The 22,729-nt window shown below is 44.5% G+C and overlaps 2 protein-coding genes across 3 annotated transcripts; both read left to right on the forward strand.

The window, feature by feature from the left end:
• Positions 1-5,986: 5,986 nt before the first annotated feature.
• il22 (interleukin 22) lies at positions 5,987-7,427 on the forward strand. The gene is made up of 5 exons (XM_079735321.1): positions 5,987-6,158; positions 6,302-6,379; positions 6,499-6,645; positions 6,941-7,000; positions 7,188-7,427. The coding sequence occupies exons 1-5, from the start codon at positions 6,039-6,041 to the stop codon at positions 7,281-7,283; spliced, it is 501 nt and encodes a 166-aa protein (XP_079591447.1). The 5' UTR covers positions 5,987-6,038; the 3' UTR covers positions 7,284-7,427.
• A 7,907-nt stretch (positions 7,428-15,334) lies between these two features.
• Positions 15,335-20,585, forward strand: il26 (interleukin 26). Of its 2 annotated transcripts, none has more exons than XM_079735320.1 (5): positions 15,335-15,554; positions 19,464-19,529; positions 19,916-20,053; positions 20,184-20,240; positions 20,359-20,585. In XM_079735320.1, exons 1-5 carry the CDS (start codon positions 15,393-15,395, stop codon positions 20,464-20,466), a joined length of 531 nt encoding a protein of 176 aa, XP_079591446.1. In that variant the 5' UTR covers positions 15,335-15,392; the 3' UTR covers positions 20,467-20,585. The 2 variants fall into 2 exon arrangements, 1 of the variants encoding a protein (XP_079591446.1); XR_013811821.1 differs by lacking the exon at positions 15,335-15,554 and adding an exon at positions 16,920-17,219.
• The last annotated feature ends 2,144 nt before the right edge of the window (positions 20,586-22,729 follow it).

The following is a 22,729-nucleotide window of genomic DNA, read 5'->3' on the forward strand; positions in this document are numbered from 1 at the left end:
CCTCTCGGGCTCTGCAAACGGCCTCATATTGGGATCGTCGAGCGTACCTGACACCATAGAAACAGCACTTATGGCTTCAAACTGTGACGATGCACAAGGATTAGGAGCCATCTCATCTCAAGAGAGACGGCAGCCGATGCGTGCCTCGGCCACCTTTTATACGATCAAGCATGAGGATAGGGTTGATTTTAATGACCCTGTCCTGGCGAGTCTGTCGCCGGTCTGTGAGTTCATCTTCGCGCAGGATTGCGTCCTCCTGTATCACGACCGTGTCGTGGTTCCACCATCCCTCCGTGGAAGAGTCCTTCGGCACCTCCATGCCGCCCACCAAGGAACCCGTGCACGTCTTGTGGCCCAGGATGTCGAAGGACATCCGAGCCACCAGGTAGGGATGTTCAGACTGTAACCGTAAGGTTCCGTCATAAGCAGCCACGCCCCCCCTACCATCACCACCGTCCACCCCATTCGAGGTGGTGTTTGCTGACCGTGTTTGCTGACACTACATGGTTGTCGGAGATCGACTCTCGGGCTGGGTGGAGGTCCTATGCTCCACTGCAGGCACTGATCTTGAAGGCTCGGCTAGCTTGGTTCGCCACCTCCGCACATTCTTTGCCACCTTTGTCTTGCCGGAGGAACTTTCAAGCGACGGTGGTCCAGAGTTCAAAGCTAGCCATACAGAGGACTTCCTCAGATTATGGCACGTCAGACATTGCGTGTCCTCGGTCGGTTTTCCGCAGTCGAATGGGTGGGCGGAGGTTGCAGTGAAGACTGCTAAGCGCCTTCTTATGTCCAACACTGGCCCAACTGGCGGTCTTGATCATGATCGCTTTCTGCGTGCCATGTTACAGTTGCGCAACACACCTGACCCGGCTGCAACCTCTCACCGGCACAGATTGTATTTGGCCGTCCCCTTCGCGACTCATTTTCTTTCGTCAACAGACTAGAAAAGTTCTCAAACCCGCATATCCGGCCGCTCTGGTGCCAGGCATGGGCAGCGAAGGAGGATGCCCTTCGGACCTGGATGTCCCGCACCACTCTCTGTCTCTAAGGGCTTACTCAAGACCACTCCGCCCATTGGTACTTGGTGAGAAAGTTTTCCTCCAGAATCAGCAGGGCCCAATTCCACACAAGTGGGACAGGTCAGGGGTCGCAGTGGAGTTGCTGGGTCACGATCAGTATCGGATTGAGGTTGACGGGTCGGGGCGCCTGACTTTGCGACTGCCAGCGATTCCTTCGCGGCCACACTCAAGCCACCCCCTACGCCCGTCAGCAGCCAGCTGCCCTGTTGCCGCCACCCACGACCCTGGACAGCCAGCCCCTGCCCCTCCACCCTGAACACCCGCCGGGGCCCCCTGGTGAGGCATCCTCTGGTCTCGGGGCCCGAGATGTCCCCTCTCCTACAGGCGTCGGCCCGGATGCATCGCTTCCAGCGTCGCAGACACCACCGTCGCTGCCCCGACTTGAACAGCCGTGCCGCGTGAGGAAGCCACCCAAACGCTACGAGCCCAAGACCGGTCACCCGATACAGGACTGAGTCCGTTAACCTATTCCCATTCATAGCTTTCTGGACTGGGGGGATGCAGAATTTACCACCGGCCACTAGGGGATAGTATTTGATTAAAGGCCGCTGACCGACTCAGTTAGGAGTCGGCCTTATTGTGTTTGCCAGCATTACAGTCGTTCCTGTTACAGAGGTTGGATGTAAAGCTGTTGGATATGAAGTCCATTATCATTCTTTATTACTATAGTTGTTTTTGTCATGGTTGGTTAAGTTCCTGATGATATTTATGTTAGACATGTGCATGCAGGAATTACTGGTTGTAGCTTATGACATTTTGTGTATTGCTGCAGGGCTTCTTCATCTTTGTCATTAAATAAGTAATCTGACATCGAGGAGTGTATTTCTTTAATGAATGAAAAAAAAAAATCAACCATCATATCACATACTTTACTATTGATTGACGTTGTAAACGTCTGGTGGCATCGACTTGGCTCAGTTTTAAATGTTGTGTACTGGTAAACCAGCTCTAGATAAGGGCATGTGTAGCCTTCTATACAGTGGCAATACAATGTGCTTCTCATAAATTAAAGCAAAAGGAAAGTAGGTGATAGGCTACAAGGAAATAAAGGCGTTTGAACTTGAAACTGATCCTATTAAGTTCTGTTTAGTTCTGACTTTTTTTTATCAAATAAAAAAAACCTGCTGTGAAGAACTTTTAGATTCCCAATGCAGTGCACATGAACGGTCGCCGTCATCACTGGCAAGCCATCTCGTTATCATCAGGACCTTTACACTCCCACGCCTTTACACTCCCAGTCCTTCGGCCCTGCACACACACATACACACACACACACACACACACACACACACACACACACACACACACACACACACACACACACACACACACACACACACACACACACACACACACACACACAGAGTTAAGAACTCAATGGGTAACACACGGCTGCTCTGTTTGGCTGCCCTCCATCAGGTGACTTCTTGAAGAACCTTGAAGACCCCGACCTGAATGTACGTTGCCTTGCCTTGGTAACCTTCAACTCTGCAGCCCATAATAAGCCCAGTCTGATCCAGAGCAGCTGGACACCATCTTACCCGGACTCACACACGCACGCACGCACGCACGCACGCACGCACGCACGCACGCACGCACACACACACACACACACACACACACACACACACACACACACACACACACACACACACACACACACACACACACCCTCAGATGTCACCAATCTGTGATCGACAAGATGATTTATTCTCCATGCTAGCTAAGGGCCGTGACACTGACAGAAGCATTAGAGACAGCCAGGAATGGCAGGATATGGAGCTAATTATAGAAAATTTACAAATAGATACTCAGGAGTGCTTAATAACAATTATACTAATTATACATCTAAATATATATATATAGAACATAGCTAATTCACCGCATGGAAGCAATACTCTGGTTCATATGTGTGTAGGCGGGGGCCGCAACACTGCCGTCTGCTGGCAGCCTTTGGGAACTGCAACAATCTACCGGCTTTCGATAGATTGTTGCTCACTAATATATAATGTATTCCTAGCCTGTATCCGACCCCCATTACTATATAGCACTGCAATATCATGTATTTTTTATTTTATTCATTTATTAAATACTCACTGCGGCACGATAACGGCATGATTAGTAATAGTACAACTCATGTCAGCTAACTAGCCAGCCGGCAAACTCAGTTTAAAGCAGGTGAACAGAACCAGGTTAAAGCAGGTGAACAGAACCAGTATAGAGCAGGTGCACGGAACCAGTTTAGAGCAGGGGAACAGAATCAGTTTAGAGCAGGTGAACAGAACCAGTTTAGAGCAGGTAAACAGAACCAGTTTAAAGCAGGTGAACAGAACCAGTTTAGAGCAGGTGATCAGAACCAGTGTAGAGGGGGTGAACAGAACCAGTTTAGATCAGGTGATCAGAACCAGTTTAGAGAAGGTGATCAGACCCGTTTAGAGCAGGTGAACAGAACCAGTTTAAAGCAGGTGAGCAGAACCAGTTTAGAACAGGTTTACAGAATCAGTGTAAAGCAGCTGATCAGGGCAGACGTGGACCACATCCAGGCTGACCTGGTTGACATTGTCATGACTCATGTTCCTCCAGAGCTCTTTCAGAGCTCTCTTTCTTCCCCGAAAGAACGTCAACCCCGTGACCTCACAACCTACTGAACTGGATTGGGGCTCCCCTGTCAGCGTGTGTGTGTGAGTGTGTGTGTGTGTGTGTGTGTGTGTGTGTGTGTGTGTGTGTGTGTGTGTGTGTATATGTGTGTGCGTCTGTGTGTGTGTGTGTGTGTGTGTCTACTTGCAGGGCTCCAGCCGTTCCAGTGGTTGTATTCATTTCCTGCTGAGTCAGTAGTGAACAGAGTTTGGTTTAAGATGAAGAGCATCACTCAGCCATGACAGTTCAAACCCTTACAAATACTAACTTACACCTGTTTCTACAAACTACTAAATCCACCCTTACTTACCCTGACTAGCCCTAACCAATATTTACTACCACAAACAAACCTTTACAAATAAATAAATAAAACAAGTGGCATAACTTGCACCAACTACCCCTAACTTACACCAACACTAAATAACCCTGACAGTAACCAACAATTATTATCATTGACTTACCCAAAAAACACGCTTATCCCAGCAAACCCAAACTAACCCTGACCCTGACTAACGCCTCGTGCCCACTGCACCGTCAGTCAAAGGACGTCGGAAGGCGTGGCTGACAGATGGGGGAGCTTTCCAGGGTCGTCAGAGCCTGAGTAGTGTCACAGGGCTACATTTGCATACGCGATCTGATTGGATGACGGATCCGTCGCTGCCGAAAAAGTTGAACATTTTTCAGCACGGATCCACAATGCATTGCGCGTCCGTCCCCATTCAAAGTCAATGGGGATCAGTCAACGGACGGATGCAGTGGGCACAAGGCATAAGAGTTGATACCACAAACTAATCCTAACTGACTATAACCCCATCCAAGAATCACTGCATCACAATATAACCCCCTCCAGGTGGACAGTAGAGGGACAGGTCATTAAGGAGCAAGTAGGGGTTAGGCAGAACAGAGACAGGTCTTTAAGTAGCAGGTAGGGGTCAGACAGTAAAGATACAGGTCATAAGGAGCATGCAGGAGTTAGAAAGTACAGAGACATGTCATTAAGGAACAGGTAGGGGTTAGACAGTACAGAGACGGGCCATTAAGGAGCAGCTAGGGGTTGGACAGTAAATAGACAGGTCAATAAGGAGCAGGTAGGGGTAAGACAGTTCAGAGACAGGTCATTAAGGAGCAGGTAAGGGTTGGACAAAACAGAGACACGTCATTAAGGAGCAGGTAGGGGTTAGACAGTACAGAGACAGGTCATAAAGGAGCAGGTAGGGGTTAGACAGTACAGAGACAGGTCATTAAGGAGCAAGTAGGGGTTAGGCAGAACAGAGACAGGTCTTTAAGTAGCAGGTAGGGGTCAGACGGTAAAGATACAGGTCATAAAGAGCATGAAGGAGTTAGACAGTACAGAGACATGTCATTAAGGAGCAGGGGCTAGACAGCACAGAGACATGTCATTAAGGAACAGGGTAGGGGTTAGACAGTACAGAGACGGGCCATTAAGGAGCAGGTAGGGGTTAGACAGTAAAGAGACAGGTCAATAAGGAGCAGGCAGGGGTAAGACAGTAAAGAGACAGGTCATTAAGGAGCAGGTAGGGGTAAGGCAGTTCAGAGATAGGTCCTTAAGGACCAGGTAGGGGTTGGACAAAACAGAGACTGGTCATTAAGGAACCAGTCTCAGTTACAGAGACAGGTCAGTAAGGAACAGATAGGGGTTAGACAGCAGCTATTTCCTCCACATGAAACCTCAAGACTGTAAGGCACACATGTTCAGAGATTTCTGTGAATTCCCCAGTAAAATATATGCCCTAGACAAATAATACTGAGCACACACACACATACACTAGCTTCCCTGTGTGTGTGTGTGTGTGTGTGTGTGTGTGTGTGTGTGTGTGTGTGTGTGTGTGTGTGTGTGTGTGTTCAATAAACAAAGTATTTTATAAACAAAGTTGAGGAGGTCGTTCACCTGACAGTTCAGAAAAAGAATTGAATTTTAGTAGATCATCAACACACACACACACACACATACACACACACACACACACACACACACACACACACACACACACATTCATTTCCTTTACTGTAATTAACAGAAAATAGAGCAACAGAGGATGTGTGTGTGTGAGGGTGCCCTAGATTTGAGTGACAGGGGCGTCACACGTGTTCTCTAATTTGACAATAAATAGAGCAGGGAGATGAAGGAAATCGAGTGAAAAGTTTAGTGTACTCTACTGAAAGAGTTAGTGTACTGTTGTGAAAGGATCAGTGTACTGCAGTGAACCGTTAATCCAGTGAAGGGGTTAGTCTACTGCAGCGAACGGGTGAATCCAGTGAAGGGGTTAGTGTTGTCCAGTGAAGGGTGAATCCAGTGCGGTCATGCTGCTGGTTGTGTGTTTTGCCTGGCTGCTGTGTTCTCAGCACTCGTCTGCTCGACCAATGAGTGACGTGCTGCACAACCATGAGACGTATCAGGTGGCCCGCAACATATCGAGAAAGGTAAGGATCCACCATGTACTTAATACACAGTGTATGATGTATGACATGTGTTATGTATAGGTAGTGATATTAATGATACTAGTAGTGATTCTAGTAATACCACGTATTCATGGTACTTTCGTGATATCATTCTTGTTTTTCAGGCCCAGACGCTGGAAGCTGGGGATGACACCAGCCTCAGGCTGATAAGCAGGGTTTCACCAGATCAACCCCTGGCCCAGGTGAGTTACTAACCTCAACTAGTCCATCTTAGCTGCTAACCTCAACCAGTAGTACTTAGTTACTAACCTCAACTAGCCGCTCCCCTGGTCACCTGGTCACTGAGTGTCCCTGTGTGCAGAACGCTGAGATCTGCTGTCTCCATGCCAACATCCTGGACTTCTACCTGCTCAACGTCCTGCGGAGCAGTGATAGCTTCCACCCCACCATGCCCCGCCTCAAGACCGACCTCGCCCGAATCAGCCAGGACCTCAGTCACCACGGCTGTGTAGGTCACCTGTCTGTCTGTTCACCTGTCTGGCTGTTCACCTGTCTGGCTGTTCACCTGTCCGTCTGACGCTCTGCCTACCTCTATATCTACCTGTCTGTCTGTTCACCCGTCTGTCTGACACTCTGCCTACCTCTATATCTACCTGTCTGTCTGTTCACCCGTCTGTCTGACACTCTGCCTACCTGTATATCTACCTGTCTGTCTGCTGGCGTTTTCACCTGTCTGCATTTACGTCTGTCTCCCTGTGTTTTTACCTGTCTGACCCTGTGTATTTACTTGTCTGTCTCTCCAGAACGTGACTCACTACCACGACCACCAAAATGCAGTGGAGTTCAGAGAGAAACTGATCACGGTAAGGCCTCCTTCAATTACATTATCACTGAGTCAACAAAAGATCAGTAACCAAACAACACTCAATCAGTTGCCACCTAATCAATGCCATCCCCACAAAACTACAAATGTCATTAATCATAATTTGTTTGTGTCGTGTGCGTGGGTTGTGTGTGTGTGTGTGTGTGTGTGTGTGTATGTTTGTGTAGATGCAGGGGCAGCGCGGCATCACCAAGGCCATCGGAGAGATCGACATTCTGTTCACTTATCTCGGAGAGTTCTGTGTCCAGAACGAGAGCACATAGATAGATCTACTTTGTCCAGAATTTTAGCAAATATATAGATCTATTGTGTCCAGCTCTAGAACATATAGATATATCTACTGTGTCCAGAACTAGTGCACAAAGATAGATCTAGTGTGTCCAGAACTTGAGCACATAGATATAGCTACTGTATCCAGAAATAGAACCCATAGAACCACGTTGTTTGTAAAACTACAAGCTAAAATGTAATTTATTTATTTACTTATTTAATGGAACAGTTGAACTACTCAAACATTCATATTGACAGCACATTGGTATTTATTTGTTATTTATTGATTAAATGTGTGTTTTTTTAAACTACTAAAGCTGATACACTGATTTTTTTACCAAGCATGTTGCCATGGTGATTAAAACCAATGCTGTGTTTTTATCTCCAAATAAATTATTTTTCACAATTACTTCAGTTTGATTTTGCTTTAACAGAAGTTGTCGGTCAGACAGACAGACATGCAGACCGACAGACAGACAAAGAGACAGACAGACAGACATAGAGAAAGACAGACAGGCAGGCAGACAAACAGACATAGAGACAGACAGGCAGACAGACATGGAGACAGACAAAAAGACATACAGAAAGACGGGGGAAGTGAGAGAGAGACAAGAGGGAGAGGGGGGAGGGACTCCCTCACACTCTTCCCTTCGAAAGAGGGTGAGGTAGACGAGGGGAGAGAGAGTTATTGATGTGCTTCCTGGTGTGGGATTCAACATACTCCTCCTAATTCAATATAACTAGCAGCAACTACCCCTAAATTACACCAACACTAACTAACCCTGACAGTAACCAACAATTACTATCATTGACTAACCCAAAAAAAGACGCTTATCCCAGCGAACCCGAACCATGACCCTGACTAAGGGCGCACTCACACTAGGCCATCTGTACCGTGCCCAAGTCCATGTCACACCTGTACCGTGCTCAAGTCTAGATCATTTGGCTAGTGTGAGCACGCCAACCGTACTCAAGTACAGTTGAGCTCCGTGGCCTGAGCAAACTTGGGAGAGGTGTGCTCAGGCCACTAGTGATGGGTCGGTCGCGAACGAGCCAGTTCGAAGAGCCGGCTCTTTTAAGTGAAGATGGGAGTCAGCTCCCGACCGCAGTCGTTTCTTTTATTTTATTTTAGATTTATATATAAAGTTTGCCTAGGCAGAATGATATGAAGATCTCCGCGCTATGGGTGCTCCGTGCATGCTATGCGTGTGTGCAGTGACTGACTGTCACGTGCATGCATGCAACCAATAAAGTGGGGATAGACAAGGATCATACCCTTAAGCAAGCAGCGAGGGGCGGGAATGCGCGTTGCGCTCATATGCAATGAAAACAATAAGCTACAGCAATTTATTGATATTAGAAAATGTAATTTTTACTTTTGAATAATAATAGGATGTATTGAATAATTTAAGTAATATATAGGCCTACACATACAAATGATAAGTCAAAACGGGCTACATTTGGCTGAATTATAAAAGGTATAAGTGATAATATGAAGAGCCGTTTGGGAGCCGAACGAGCCTGCTCTTGTTGGTGAGCTGATCCAAATGATCTGGCTCCCTAAAAAGAGACGAAATTCCCATCACTACTGGCCACGGTACAGATGCTAATGAGACGAAACGCGCACACGCACGGCTATGCAACCTCAGCTGGATGACGTATAGTCCATGTGACCCTTCTTTCCCATTAAACAATAAACACGCCGGCAAGCGGTTCAAGAGTGGGTTCATGTTGGTGCGATAGTAAAGTTGAGTTTTTGATCAAAAATCCCCCGTTCGTCACGGTGCAGGCTTTCATGGTTCACTGGAGAAGGCGGGCTGCGCACGGAGTCTAGACCTCTTTAGAATAATTTGCATACTCCCGAATGTTTTTATTTTTTAATGGATGAAGACACCCGCATGCAAGAATAAGTTCACGTCTGAGTGTAGACTACAAACGCGATTAACTATTTACAAGTGCAAAAACGCCAACATATTCTTTATTTCGCTGACCACTTGTTTTTTATCCCAACAAAAGCATCATAAGGACAGTTCCTCTGCGTCTCTCTCGTAGATCGCACCATCTTTCAACGTCATTGTTTTACTGCATCACCTTCTCCCACATGATCAGTAGCTCGCGGATTTCCCGTTCTCTCCAGTTAGAACTGCTTATGATCATATCGCTGCGTTGTCTCTGTGGAGACAGCTCTACCCAAGCCCCCCCCCCCCCCCCCTCCGAACCGCGGAGCCGTCACATTTACAATGAAACCCAATAAACCGCCAATGTGTGCAGGGTCCGGGAGGGTAAATTGGGGTTCTAGCTCAAGCAAGCAATTTACCTCGGGGAGTGTAAACATGCGGACCGTGCCGCGAAAAAGGCGTGCATAAAACGGCATATTTGGCAGTGTAAAAACGTTCAGTGAGAGAGGGCTGTATCTCAGTGGAACGGTTCCAAATAAGCAACAAAGTCAGTAAAGTGGCAATTGTGTCCTCTGTTGTTCTACAAAGCAGCGGACGCTTGGTGATGACGAATTACGAAGTGATGACGTATGTACAAGAGGCAACCATACTCATGCCGCCTTCAAAGCAGCTGGGAGTTTCAAAGCTCTTACATGTCTTTAGGTAAACCTTCCCTTCTTCCGAAATAAGTGTTCAGGAAACGTTCATAGGCTATGGCATGAAACCAGAAAAACGTATAATTCGTGAGACTAGACTTCATAACAACAACAAGTATGGATGCCCGCAGGGACCTCTTTGTGCTTCTTTGCTGAATCAGATGAATCAGTTATTAGAACCCCTTGTGATGGTTGAACATGAGGGAGAATTTATCAGTTGATGTTTATAATTGTAAGCTATAATGTATCAGAATGCGAATGTTAGAATGGAAGTTAAGTTAACCTCTTAGTGCTTGCTTCAAGTTCACTTTAGTCTATCAATATAATGGGCAGCCATTGTTGTGACGTCAACTCGGAGCCTTGGGTTGCTCTACCTCCGCACGAAGTTCCGAGGGTCATCTCTGACTTAACAGAGTGTTCAAGGCCATTTCCTCTGATCTTAAGGTCCTAACCTCCGAAATTCCCGGAAACTCCGAGTGTATTGAAGGCACCATCAGGCCCAGTTGACATTGCCTAGTGTGAGCACAGGCCAGCGCACAGCAGGAAGGGGGGGGGGGGGGCAATCGTACTTGAGCAGGGTACAGGTGTGAAACAGACTTGGGCACGGTACAGATGGCCTAGTGTGGGTGCGCCCTAACAAACTTGGCCCGCGACCGATTTTATTTGGCCCGCGCCTTACCCACTGTATATATTATTGTTTTCCGCCATCAGCGCTCGGAATCTGCGCTCGCTCTCATTGAATATTATTTATTGGTGCACTTCCATTCCTGACCCTAGAATAACATTGTGATACATTGATGGTAGGGTGGCGCTGTTCAGCCGCCTCACACATATTTGACTAAATATACTGAAAAATTTAGATTTTGGCCCACGAGCCTCCCCACGATTACATTTTGGCCCTCCACTGGGAAGAATTTGGGCCCCCCTGGGTTAGACATTAAAGATACAGGTCAATAAGGAGCAGGTAGGGGTTAGACAGTACAGAGACAGGTCATTAAGGAAAAGGTAGGGGTTAGATAGTACAGAGACAGGTCATTAAGGAACATATAGGGGTTAGACAGTACAAAGCAGCTATTTCCTCTACATGAAACCTCAAGACTGTAAAATAAGTTGAATAAAAATGTAATCACACACCACACACGCACACAGATTTTTGTGATTTCCCCTCAAAAAGATATGACCTAGACAAACAATACTGAGCTCACACATAGCGAGTGTGTGTGTTTGTGCGTGTGTGCGTGTGTTTGTGTGCTCTGACTCATATGATGAGGATGATGATGACACGGTTAGAAAAGGCGGTATAATGGAAGTATTTTATAAAGATAGTTGAGGACGTCGTTCAATTGACACTGACACAGGAATTTTAGTAGATCATGACTCGACTCCCCCCCCCCTCCCCACCACCCACCCCTCCAAACACACATTTCCTTTACTGTAATTAACAAAAAATAGAGCAACAGAGGATGTGTGTGTGTGAGGGTGCCCTAGATTTGAGTGACAGGGGCGTCACACGTGTTCTCTAATTTGACAATAAATAGAGCAGGGAGATGAAGGAAATCCAGTGAAAAGTTTAGTGTACTCCATTGAAAGGGTTAGTGTACTGTTGTGAAAGGATCAGTGTACTGCAGTGAACCGTTAATCCAGTGAAGGGGTTAGTGTACTGCAGTGAACGGGTGAATCCAGTGAAGGGGTTAGTGTTGTCCAGTGAAGGGTGAATCCAGTGCGGTCATGCTGCTGGTTGTGTGTTTTGCCTGGCTGCTGTGTTCTCAGCACTCGTCTGCTCGACCAATGAGTGACGTGCTGCACAACCATGACACGTACCAGGCGGCCCGCGACATATCGAGAAAGGTAAGGATCCACCATGTACTTAATACACAGTGTATTATGTATGACATGTGTTATGTATAGGTAGTGATATTAATAATGATACTAGTAGTGATTCTAGTAGTACCACGTATTCATGGTACTTTCGTGATATCATTCTTGTTTTTCAGGCCCAGAAGATGGAAGCTGGGGATGACACCAGCCTCAGGCTGATAAGCAGGGTTTCACCAGATCAACCCCTGGCCCAGGTGAGTTACTAACCTCAACTAGTCCATCTTAGCTGCTAACCTCAACCAGTAGTACTTAGTTACTAACATCAACTAGCCGCTCCCCTGGTCACCTGGTCACTGAGTGTCCCTGTGTGCAGAACGCTGAGATCTGCTGTCTCCATGCCAACATCCTGGACTTCTACCTGCTCAACGTCCTGCGGAGCAGTGACAGCTTCCACCCCACCATGCCCCGCCTCAAGACCGACCTCGCCCGCATCAGCCAGGACCTCAGTCACCACGGCTGTGTAGGTCACCTGTCTGTCTGTTCACCTGTCTGGCTGTTCACCTGTCTGGCTGTTCACCTGTCCGTCTGACGCTCTGCCTACCTCTATATCTACCTGTCTGTCTGTTCACCCGTCTGTCTGACACTCTGCCTACCTCTATATCTACCTGTCTGTCTGTTCACCCGTCTGTCTGACACTCTGCCTACCTGTATATCTACCTGTCTGTCTGCTGGCGTTTTCACCTGTCTGCATTTACGTCTGTCTCCCTGTGTTTTTACCTGTCTGACCCTGTGTATTTACTTGTCTGTCTCTCCAGAACGTGACTCACTACCACGACCACCAAAATGCAGTGGAGTTCAGAGAGAAACTGATCACGGTAAGGCCTCCTTCAATTACATTATCACTGAATCAACAAAAGATCAGTAACCAAACAACACTCAATCAGTTGCCACCTAATCAATGCCATCCCCACAAAACTACAAATGTCATTAATCATAATTTGTTTGTGTCGTGTGCGTGGGTTGTGTGTGTGTGTGTGTGTGTGTGTGTGTGTGTATGTTTGTGTAGATGCAGGGGCAGCGCGGCATCACCAAGGCCATCGGAGAGATCGACATTCTGTTCACTTATCTCGGAGAGTTCTGTGTCCAGAACTAGAGCACATAGATAGATCTACTGTGTCCAGAATTTTAGCAAATATATAGATCTATTGTGTCCAGCTCTAGAACATATAGATATATCTACTTTGCCCAGAACTAGTGCACATAGATAGATCTACTGTGTCCAGAACTAGTGTACATAGATAGATCTACTGTGCCCAGAACTAGAGCACATAGAGAGATCTACTGTGTCCAGAACTTAAGCACATAGATAGATCTACTGTATCCAGAAATAGAACACATAGAACCACATTGTTTGTAAAACTACAAGCTAAAATGTAATTTATTTATTTACTTATTTATTGGAACAGTTGAACTACTCAAATTCATATTGACAGGATATTGGTATTTATTTGTTATTTATTGATTAAATGTGTGCTATTTTTTAAACTACTAAAAGTGATACACTTATTTTTTTTACCAAGCATGTTGGCATGGTAACTTAAACCAATGCTGTGTTTTTATCTCCAAATAAATTGTTTTTCATAACTACTTCAGTCTGATTTTGCTTTAACAGAAGTTGTCGGTCAGACAGACAGACAGACAGACAGACAGACAGACAGACAGACAGACAGGCAGACCAACAGAAAGACATAGAGACAGACAGACAGACATAGAGAAAGACAGACCGACAGGCAGGCAGACAGGGGAAGTGAGAGAGAGACAAGAGGGAGAGGGAAGAGTGTGAGGGTCTCCCTCACACTCTTCCCTCCGAAAGAGGGTGAGGTAGACGAGGGGAGAGAGAGTTATTGATGTACTTCCTGGTGTGGGAGAAGTAATGGTGCCTTCAACAGTCGGAGTTACCGGGAATTTCGGAGGCTGGGACCTTAAGATCGGAGGAAATCGCCTTGAACACTCTTAAGTCACTGTTAAATCGGAGATTTCCCCGGAACATCTTGCGGAGGTAGAGCAACCCGAGCCTCCGAGTTGACGTCACAACAATGGCAGCCCATTTCATTGATAGGCTAAAGTAAATTTGCAACAAGCACTAAGAGGCGAACTTAAGACCCATTCTAACATTTGCATTACGATACATTATAGCTTACAATTACAAACATCACCTGATAAATTATCCACCATCGCAAGCAGTTCTAATAACTAATTCATCTGATTCAGCAAAGAAGCGCAAAGAGGTCCCTGCGGACATCCATACTTGTTATGAAGTATAGTCTCACAAACGATCTGTTTTACCGGTTTTATGTCGTAGCCTACGAACGTTTCCTGAACACTCTAATTTCGGAAGAAGGGAAGGTTTACGTAGACACTTAACAACTTCTGAACCTCCGAGCTGCTTTGAGGGCGGCATAAGGATTTACCTGCTGATGACATCACCAGTGATGACATCAACAGCTGTACTTTCCCTGGGAAAATAAAACACTTCCTGGTGCTAAATTTAGTGACGCTAAATATAAATACTAAATGTTAAATAGTTACAATTATGAAATATTAAGCAATTATATTATAGTCACAACTTCATCAATATTAAATATAGAGCCAATATATTCAATATATTATTATAAAATGTTCTAAATATTATAAAACAACATGTTAGATACAGCTATATATATATATATATATATATATATATATATATATATATATATATATATATATATTCTCATTTTAAAATGTAAAATATATAGGGCTAAAAAATCATCTAGAAATATTAGTTATCAAATGTGAAACATAGCAACGCTGAAATAGATTTAGAAAAAGATTTATACAATTTATAAAATACAATTGATAAAATATAAAAATAGATTTAAATGGAGAGGAGGGGAGAGGAGGAGAGGAGGAGAGGAGTAGAGGAGAGATGGGAGGAGAGAGGAGAGAGAGGAGAGAGGAGAGAGGAGAGGGGAGGAGGGAGGAGAGGAGAATGGGTGACCTGGTTACTATTATACCTTTCCGGGAACTTACAAAGCAAAACACACACACGCACGCACGCACGCACGCACGCACACACACACACACACACACACACACACACACACACACACACACACACACACACACACACACACACAACACACCTCCTGAGTATAGGGTTAATTTACGTCATCTCGCTCATCTGAGATGTAGTCAGCGATTCTCTCGCAGTCACGACCCCATAACCTAATCTACCTCCCCTCTCTCCACCACCTTCACCTCCTCTTCCACCTCCTCCTCTTCCTCCCCCTTCACCACAACCTTCTCCTCCTTCTCCCTTCCTCCTCCACCTTCTCCTCCTCCACCTCCTCCCCCTCCTCCTCCTCCTCCTCCTCCTCCTCCTCCTCCTCCTCCACCTCCGCCACTTTGCGCGCGAGCCCCGGTTCAGCGCGGTGACATCACTCAGGTGCAGCTTGGTCTGGGGAAGTTTGGAGCGCGCGATTCTTTTCCATAAAAGCTGGAAGTTTTGAAAGAGAGAGAGAGAGAGAGAGAGAGAGAGAGAGAGAGAGAGAGAGAGAGAGAGAGAGAGAGAGTGAGAGAGAGGGAGGGAGTGAGAGCCCGGCTATAAAGGGAGGGAGACGTGATCGGAAAGAGAGAGAGAGAGCTCAGGATGAACCGCCGAGGATCAATGATCAGCTGCTGCATGGCGCTGCTCGTGCTCGCGGCCGCGGCTCAGGAGCCCTGCCGCGCGGCCACGTGCAGCCAGGAGCTTCCCGCTGATTTTGTGAGAGAAGTGTGGAGGAAAACGAAGGACCTGATCAGCTCTCTGCCGGTAATCAATAAGCGACCTATATTATCCATCAATATTATTACATCATATCAGTATGTATCTAGCCATATAAACATAGGATATATATCATATCTATCATTATTATATAATCAATCCAATATGTATTAAGATATATATATATATATATATATATATATATATATATATATATATATATATATATATATATATATATATATATATATTCATATAAAGCATATTATCCTTGTGGTTTTAAATTTAAAGTTTAAAGAATGGAATATATATCGATAAATAATAATATATGATATCTGTCATCTATCAATATGAATAGCAAATATATCTATAAGTATTAGTATTGCTATTTATATTATTTCTGATAGCCATCAATGTCATGATCTATAAATCAATACGTATCCACTCACCAGGAGAGCCCGCGTCTGTCCGTCTGTCTGTCTGAAGTCACTTTTCTTTGACAGATTCTCATGATCATCTTTGATATTTTCAAAAGGTTACTTGGACCGGTTAATGAACAACTGAATTTCTTGGTTGGTATACGCTACCTAGGAGAATGTGGGTGATGTTGTTTAAACGGTTTTCTTGCATAGTTTGGTGTAAAATTATTCACAGAGCAGTTGGTTCAAGCGTCCATTTCCGAGACCACCACTCCGACACTCCACATCTGATGTATTTATACAGTTAAATGATTTGCATTCAAGTAAATGATATTAGGATGACACTAGTCACATTATATGCACCTCTGTAAAGAACATTTCATCGTTCCATTATTAGCTATTAGATGACAAATGCGTAGCAATACATGGCTTACAAAGCAGAAGTCTCAATGGGCACGCAGTAGTTATGGTAACAATACAGTTTATGCTTGGCTTAAGTCATAGGCCTACATATCTGCAGTCTAAAGCACAAATACGTCTTTCCTGTCAATGTTCCGGCAGATTCCCTGCACAGGTTCATGTGAGACCGGTATGGAAGCGTATTGCATTGAGAAAATATATTCTGCTTTTGTTTTTCTGAATTGACGAGATACCTCAAATCCACCCCAATCTGGTGGCCGTCTCTCTCGGTGCGCGTTACCTCCAACTGCTGGCAATCCCGGTGCATTACCGCACTCTGCTGGCCGTCTCTCTCAGTGCGCGTTTCCAACAACTGCTGGCCGTCTCTCTTCGTGCGTTACCGTCCTCTGCAGGCCGTCTCTCTCAGTGCGCGTTACCAGAGAATGTCTAATAGGAAGAGAACTGGGACCTTTACGGATTGTCAAATCTCCTAACCTTTATGCCTCCTTTCCTTAACATTTGTGGAAAACGTCATCGGGTCAATGAGAGATAAAAAGGTGCCTCCTTCCAAACACAGGAAAAGACAGCACTGTTTAAAATGAATTCGACTCCACTTTTCCTAACCGACGTCATTGCGCGACGGCGAGTATTGCTGACCTCTAACGTGGAACTACAGTTTCCCGAAGTTGAACTTCAGCAAGAGCTCTTTCGATCCTTGCGTTCTTGTCGTATTGATTTCAATCAGGTTGTCTCCAACAGTGAGAATCACTTAGGTCGGACTTGGCCAACGGGAATATTTAGATGGACAGAAAAAATAGAGTAAAAAAAAAGGTTTTGATTGACATCGGGAAGATTTCCAAGAAGAACTGTTTTGATTTATTTTGAACTTATACTGGTGAGTTGAACGTTGTTAAGCCATCACACACTGTTGAGACGTGGACACCTAGCTCATTTGTTCAAGATAGACTACACGTTGAACAAGGATAGGTTGACTAGAAGCGTGATGTGTCACTGTCATGAAATTGGCAAACTTCATGTAATTACAATGTTAAACGTTCATGAAAGCTAGCTGTGTAAGCCAAATGGCTGTGGTGATATTGCCGAGTACGTATATATGCGCGCGTGTGTGCAGTGTGCAGGTTGGTTTTTTTTTCCACGGCCCTGAGTGCCGTCGACTGGATTCTGAGGGCTGTCCGTCTGCCTGCTTTCCATGGACTGACAGGTTTCCCTCGAGTGTAGCACACTTCCCAAGTACTGAATTTCCCACTGGAGCGTGGTAGAACGTGTCATGTTCTAATCTGAGCTTTCTGAGCGTAATTTTTGTTTTGAAACACGCAGAACTTCTATATATGAGATCTCATACTTAAGGACAATTATATTTTTCTTTTGGGGTTGTTTGACCCGACATAGGGTTATAGGATCGGAATTGAACCGAATTACATGTTGTAGGCCTACAGCACATATGCTATAAGTGAGGTTGAATTATATTATCTGAATTAAACTTAATTACATGCTGTACAGCACATATGCTATAAATTAAGTTGCATTATATTATCGGCATTGATATTTTATATTACACGCCACATATTCAATTAGTGGTCTTTTAGGATCTGCATTTATATTTCATATTATAAGAATAAAGAATAACAAACAGTAACAACAGAACAGAATCCGAACAGTTTATTCTTTCTTTATTTTATTTTATTTCTGCTTGATAGTGTTTCATGATTTAACTTGATAGTAGCCTACATAAAAACACACATTTATACATTACATATTCCCATTCATATTTTATTGATCAATTTCCTGATACCTTCTGGTTTAAATGTGTTGACACTAAATACATTGAAATCTTTTGATACATGATCTGATTGGTCAGCTGTTGTTATTGTGGGTTTGGGTGTAATACTGTAATACTGGGATTATGAGCTACTGCAGTCCTCCTCTACGAACCTTAAGATAAAATTCCCCAGAGTGAATCCAGTGAGAGATATCATAGAACATACTTCATAATAGTGCATACCCAGAGTGTGTCTGGTAAACACAGAGTTACATTAGGCTATTTTCTACAGCACTTTGCTTGACTGCTACTTTGTTAGTGCTATAGACTAAAAATAAATGTACATTATTTGCAGTTAATCCATTTCCACCACTTTCAACTGTGTAGTTTCATGTATTTGTATTTATTTTCCAGCGATACTTGATTTATTTTGATTCAAATAATTATGTTTCTGGAATTGGTATCCATTATTATCAATTTTATTTTCTTCTCTTCTCTTCTTCTGCTTTACTGCGTCTCTCATGCGTATTCACGTAGAGTCTGCAAAAACTTTGTCGGTGGCCTGTTGCTTTAAAAATTGCCGCCGTAAAGGACTATGGGATACAAATGTCTCCTTTTCTTTTTTGTAAAGGTTGTTCAGGAGTAACGTATGCTAAAGGTGGGTTAAAGGTTGCACCTTTCCTTAGCCTTTTTAGAGTTTGAACAACCTTTGAAAACAAAAAAAATAATCTGTAGAGGCCCCTGGCACCCTCTGGTAACTTCCGGATTCTGAACTGGTTGCGATAACCCATCTCTGTCCGGAGGGGGGCTAAGATAATACACACTTGCATTTTCTAAGTTCACTAAAAATCTGTTCAAAGGCAAGTTCTGAGTCACTTTGGCACTTTCGCACATATAATCTATAATATATATGAATATCATTTATAACAATTAACTATCTACAATAAAATCTGCGATATTTCAAGGACAAGAAGGTGAAAGGGATACATTTAGCCGTCTAGCTCCATAGACCCCATTCAATCTTTACCCGCCCGCGATCACCCTCAGTGGAATTCTAATAGAACTGCATCTAAATTCGATACAATGGGGCTCAATAGAGAGTTCCAAGGTTCTCCGTAGACGGGTTCTGACTCTACCACCTTCTGCTGGCCGTCTCTCTCAGTGCGTCAGCGCCCTCTGCTGGCCAGATGTAAAAAGGGGCTTAATGGGAAAACAGCGGTTGATGGTAACGACACCAACGATCCAGTTCTACACAGACTACGAAGCTGTAGTGGCTGATAGGACAGCAATAATAATGGAAATATAATTTCTAAATGATAAATATTACCATAAATAAGTGTTCTGTCTTCTTGTTTGCAGAATAAAGACTCCGGGCTCTTAAGACTGCTACCTGTCTACTGCACCAACCTGTCGGTCTGCCCTCAGGTGTGACTACCAGTCTATCTGCCCTAAGGCACCTGTCTGTCTACCCTCGGGTCTATCTACCTGTCTGTCTCGCATAAGGTCTGTCTACCTGTCTGCCCTTGGGTTTGTCTACCTGTCTGTCTATCTTAAGGTCCGTCTACCTGTCTGTCTCTCTTAAGATCTGTCTACCTGTCTGTCTGCCATAAGGTGTGTCTACCTGTCTGTCTCTCCTCTAAGGTACATCTCTGTCTGCCCCTCAGGTTTGTCTACCTGTCTGTCTCTCCAAAGGTCTGTCTACCTGTCTGTCTGCCCTCAGGTCTGTCTACCAGACTGTCTGTTCATGTATGTTGATGTACCTCGTTAGCCACGGAGGTATATTAAGCATTTTCTCCTCCCTCCTCCCCCAGGGTCTGGGCTGGTCTGAGGTTGGTCATGTGATCAAGGTTTACCAGAAGAGAGTCTTTCGTAGTAATGTCATCAAGAAGCTCCTCCCACTCCACTTCCATGAACTCCTGCATCGCCTCGACAAAACCCTACACGACTGTGTAAGCCCGCATGCACGCACACACACACGCGCACACACACACACACGCACGCACACGGCTGCACGCAGCATTCATATTCTAGTGTACCCTCTGCTTGCGTCTTATTGGCTGTCCTGTTACCTGAATTCAGGCTCCGTGTCAGAAACGCTCCAAAGAGGTCCTTCGGTTTGAGAAGAAAATCAAGAGGGTAAATACCTGTCTGTCTCCCAGCCTAACTACCTGTCTGTCTGACTAGCGACCTGTGTGTCTGACTGGCTGTCTGATCACCTGTGTTTCTGTCTGTATGTCTACCTGTATGTCTGCAGGTCCTGAGGAAGAGGAGGGAGGAAGGTGTGTTCAAGGCGGTGAGAGAGTTCCTCTTCGTCCTCCGATGGGTCGATGAGTTGAGGGAAACTCTTCATCATGGTTCCTGATGAGGGGAACTCCAGAGTCCCTGATGATGAATCAATCAAGCTATTTATTTTATTAGGTTTTAAAAAACAGTATTCAGTATTTTTTATTTATTTAATTTAATTGTCAATGAATAAATTATTATTTTATCGGTTCTGTATTTAAAAGTTTTGATACAATAAAATTTTATATGAAATACATGCTGATGTCTCCTTCTTCTGGTAGAACTTTGCCACTACAAGTTATACTACCGTTTTCACCCGTTGCTTGAACACGTTTCGCAAAACTTTGAAACTCATTGTTTCAAAACTCAATACATAAGCAAATAAGACACAACACTAATATAACATTCACATCTATGTCAAATTGAAACTCTGCCATCGAACCTAACAATTCTTTGTCAAAATGTCACTGATGACAAAATGATACACACTAGACTTTCAGATCAGCAGCAACACACAAGTCTACTTTACATTAAACATTGCAGTCTTTTATATTCACTGTTTTCTTTCAGTTCCACAGAAGGCACGTTTTCACAACAGCCAAAAAATCAAATACTTAATGCTGTACATTGCAGTACGATACTTTACAGTGTAGTAAATTCAGTTTAAGCAAAAATAAACCGAAAATACCCTAATGTACTGCAAACAGAAAACACGGCAATTGTGTGTGGGTTGGCTTATGGATCCTCGCCTTGTGTGCCGAATCCATCCATGGATCGACCTTACCTCAATGTCTCCGCAGGCCTGTTCCATTGCCTGCAGAAGAGGCATGTGGTTGGCGTTCATATACAAGCCATCTCCAAGCCGAAAAAAACAGAATAGCCCAATGGAAACTAACATTATCCCAGACAACAACAAACCTGGGTTGCTCTGATCTGTCCTGTTCAGCTGCATCATGGAGTGCATGTAGAAATGTGATGATATGTTGGGTATTGTAGGGACCTATTTTTGCATGATGGTGCAGTAACCCTCGAAGGCTTATGGCGGCACACAATGATATATTTCCCCCGCGCTGCCCCGGGATGTGCACAATTGCCCTTTAGCCTTTTTGTAGCTGGCTGATTGGTGTTCAGTTTTGTATGTAAGTGTTTTCAGGTGTGTATCTAAGTATTTTCAATTACCCAATGTGTTTTGTATTTTGAATAGAAATGTTTTCCCAATGGTACGCTGAGATTTTCTTTTTTTAACTAAGTGTCTTATGTATGGCATAGTGTGTAGTGTGCAAGTGTGTGGCAGAAATGAGCAAGTGTGTTGCATAATTTTAACTAAAGTGCAAAGCAGCATTGTTTACGGTATGGTTACATGGGTTTAAGGTATAGGAAATAAAACTTAAAGTTGTGTTACTTTGGTCTTAGCATGTGTCTAAAGGGTTCAAGCAATTGGCAAAACTGTAAACTGCTCCCTTACGTATAACTGAGTATCAGCGTTACGCCGGGGTTCAAGTCCCTGATACTGACCTACCATGATCCGGGACCGGGTCAGACCCTAGACCCCATCCAGGACCCGGTCGGACCAGGACCGGGTCAGACCCCGTGACCCCCTTAGACCAGGTGCCAGTCAGAACAGGACCCATGCAGCTCGGCCCAAAACCAATCAATCAGATCCCTTACTTCGGCTTGTTTCTTAGCCCCTGAAGAAGTGTGCTGATTGGTTGGTTTTGCGTCCCCTTACTGGTTGTGTCTTCATGGCTGAATGGGCTTTTAAAAAACAGATCAGCTGAATATATATAATATTATTCATACTATTTATAATCCAACACATAAACTATATATATACTACTACTACGATATATAACTACTCCAAATAGAACACTGGTAATATTACTAGACTGCCTGTTTCTGTCTCTACTCCTGTCTGTCTGTCTTACTCTCAACATGTCTGTCTGTCTCTCTTATGGTCTGTCTGTCTGTCTTACTCTTTACATGTCTGTCTGTTTGCCTGTCTTACTCTCTAAATGTGTGTTTGTCCCTCTTACGGTCTGTCTGTCTGTCTTTCTTAATATGTCTGCATATCTGTCTGCCTGTCTTACTCTCTACATGTCCGTCTGTTCTCTTACGGTCTGTCTGTCTATCTGTCTGTCTTACTGTCTACATGTCTGTCTGTCTCTCTTTTGTTATGTCTGTATGGCTTACTCCCTACCTGTCCGTCTGCTCTCTTACGGTCTGTCTGTCTGTCTGTCTTACTCTCTACATGTCTGTCTATGTGTCGTCGGTCTGAAACCCCCTCTGTCTTCCTAGTAAGTGAGGCTGCAGGACAATCTTTAGAGGAAACAGACACACACAAA

The sequence above is a fragment of the Pollachius pollachius genome (genome assembly GCF_949987615.1).
Source record: "Pollachius pollachius genome assembly, chromosome: 4".
NCBI lineage: Eukaryota > Metazoa > Chordata > Actinopteri > Gadiformes > Gadidae > Pollachius > Pollachius pollachius.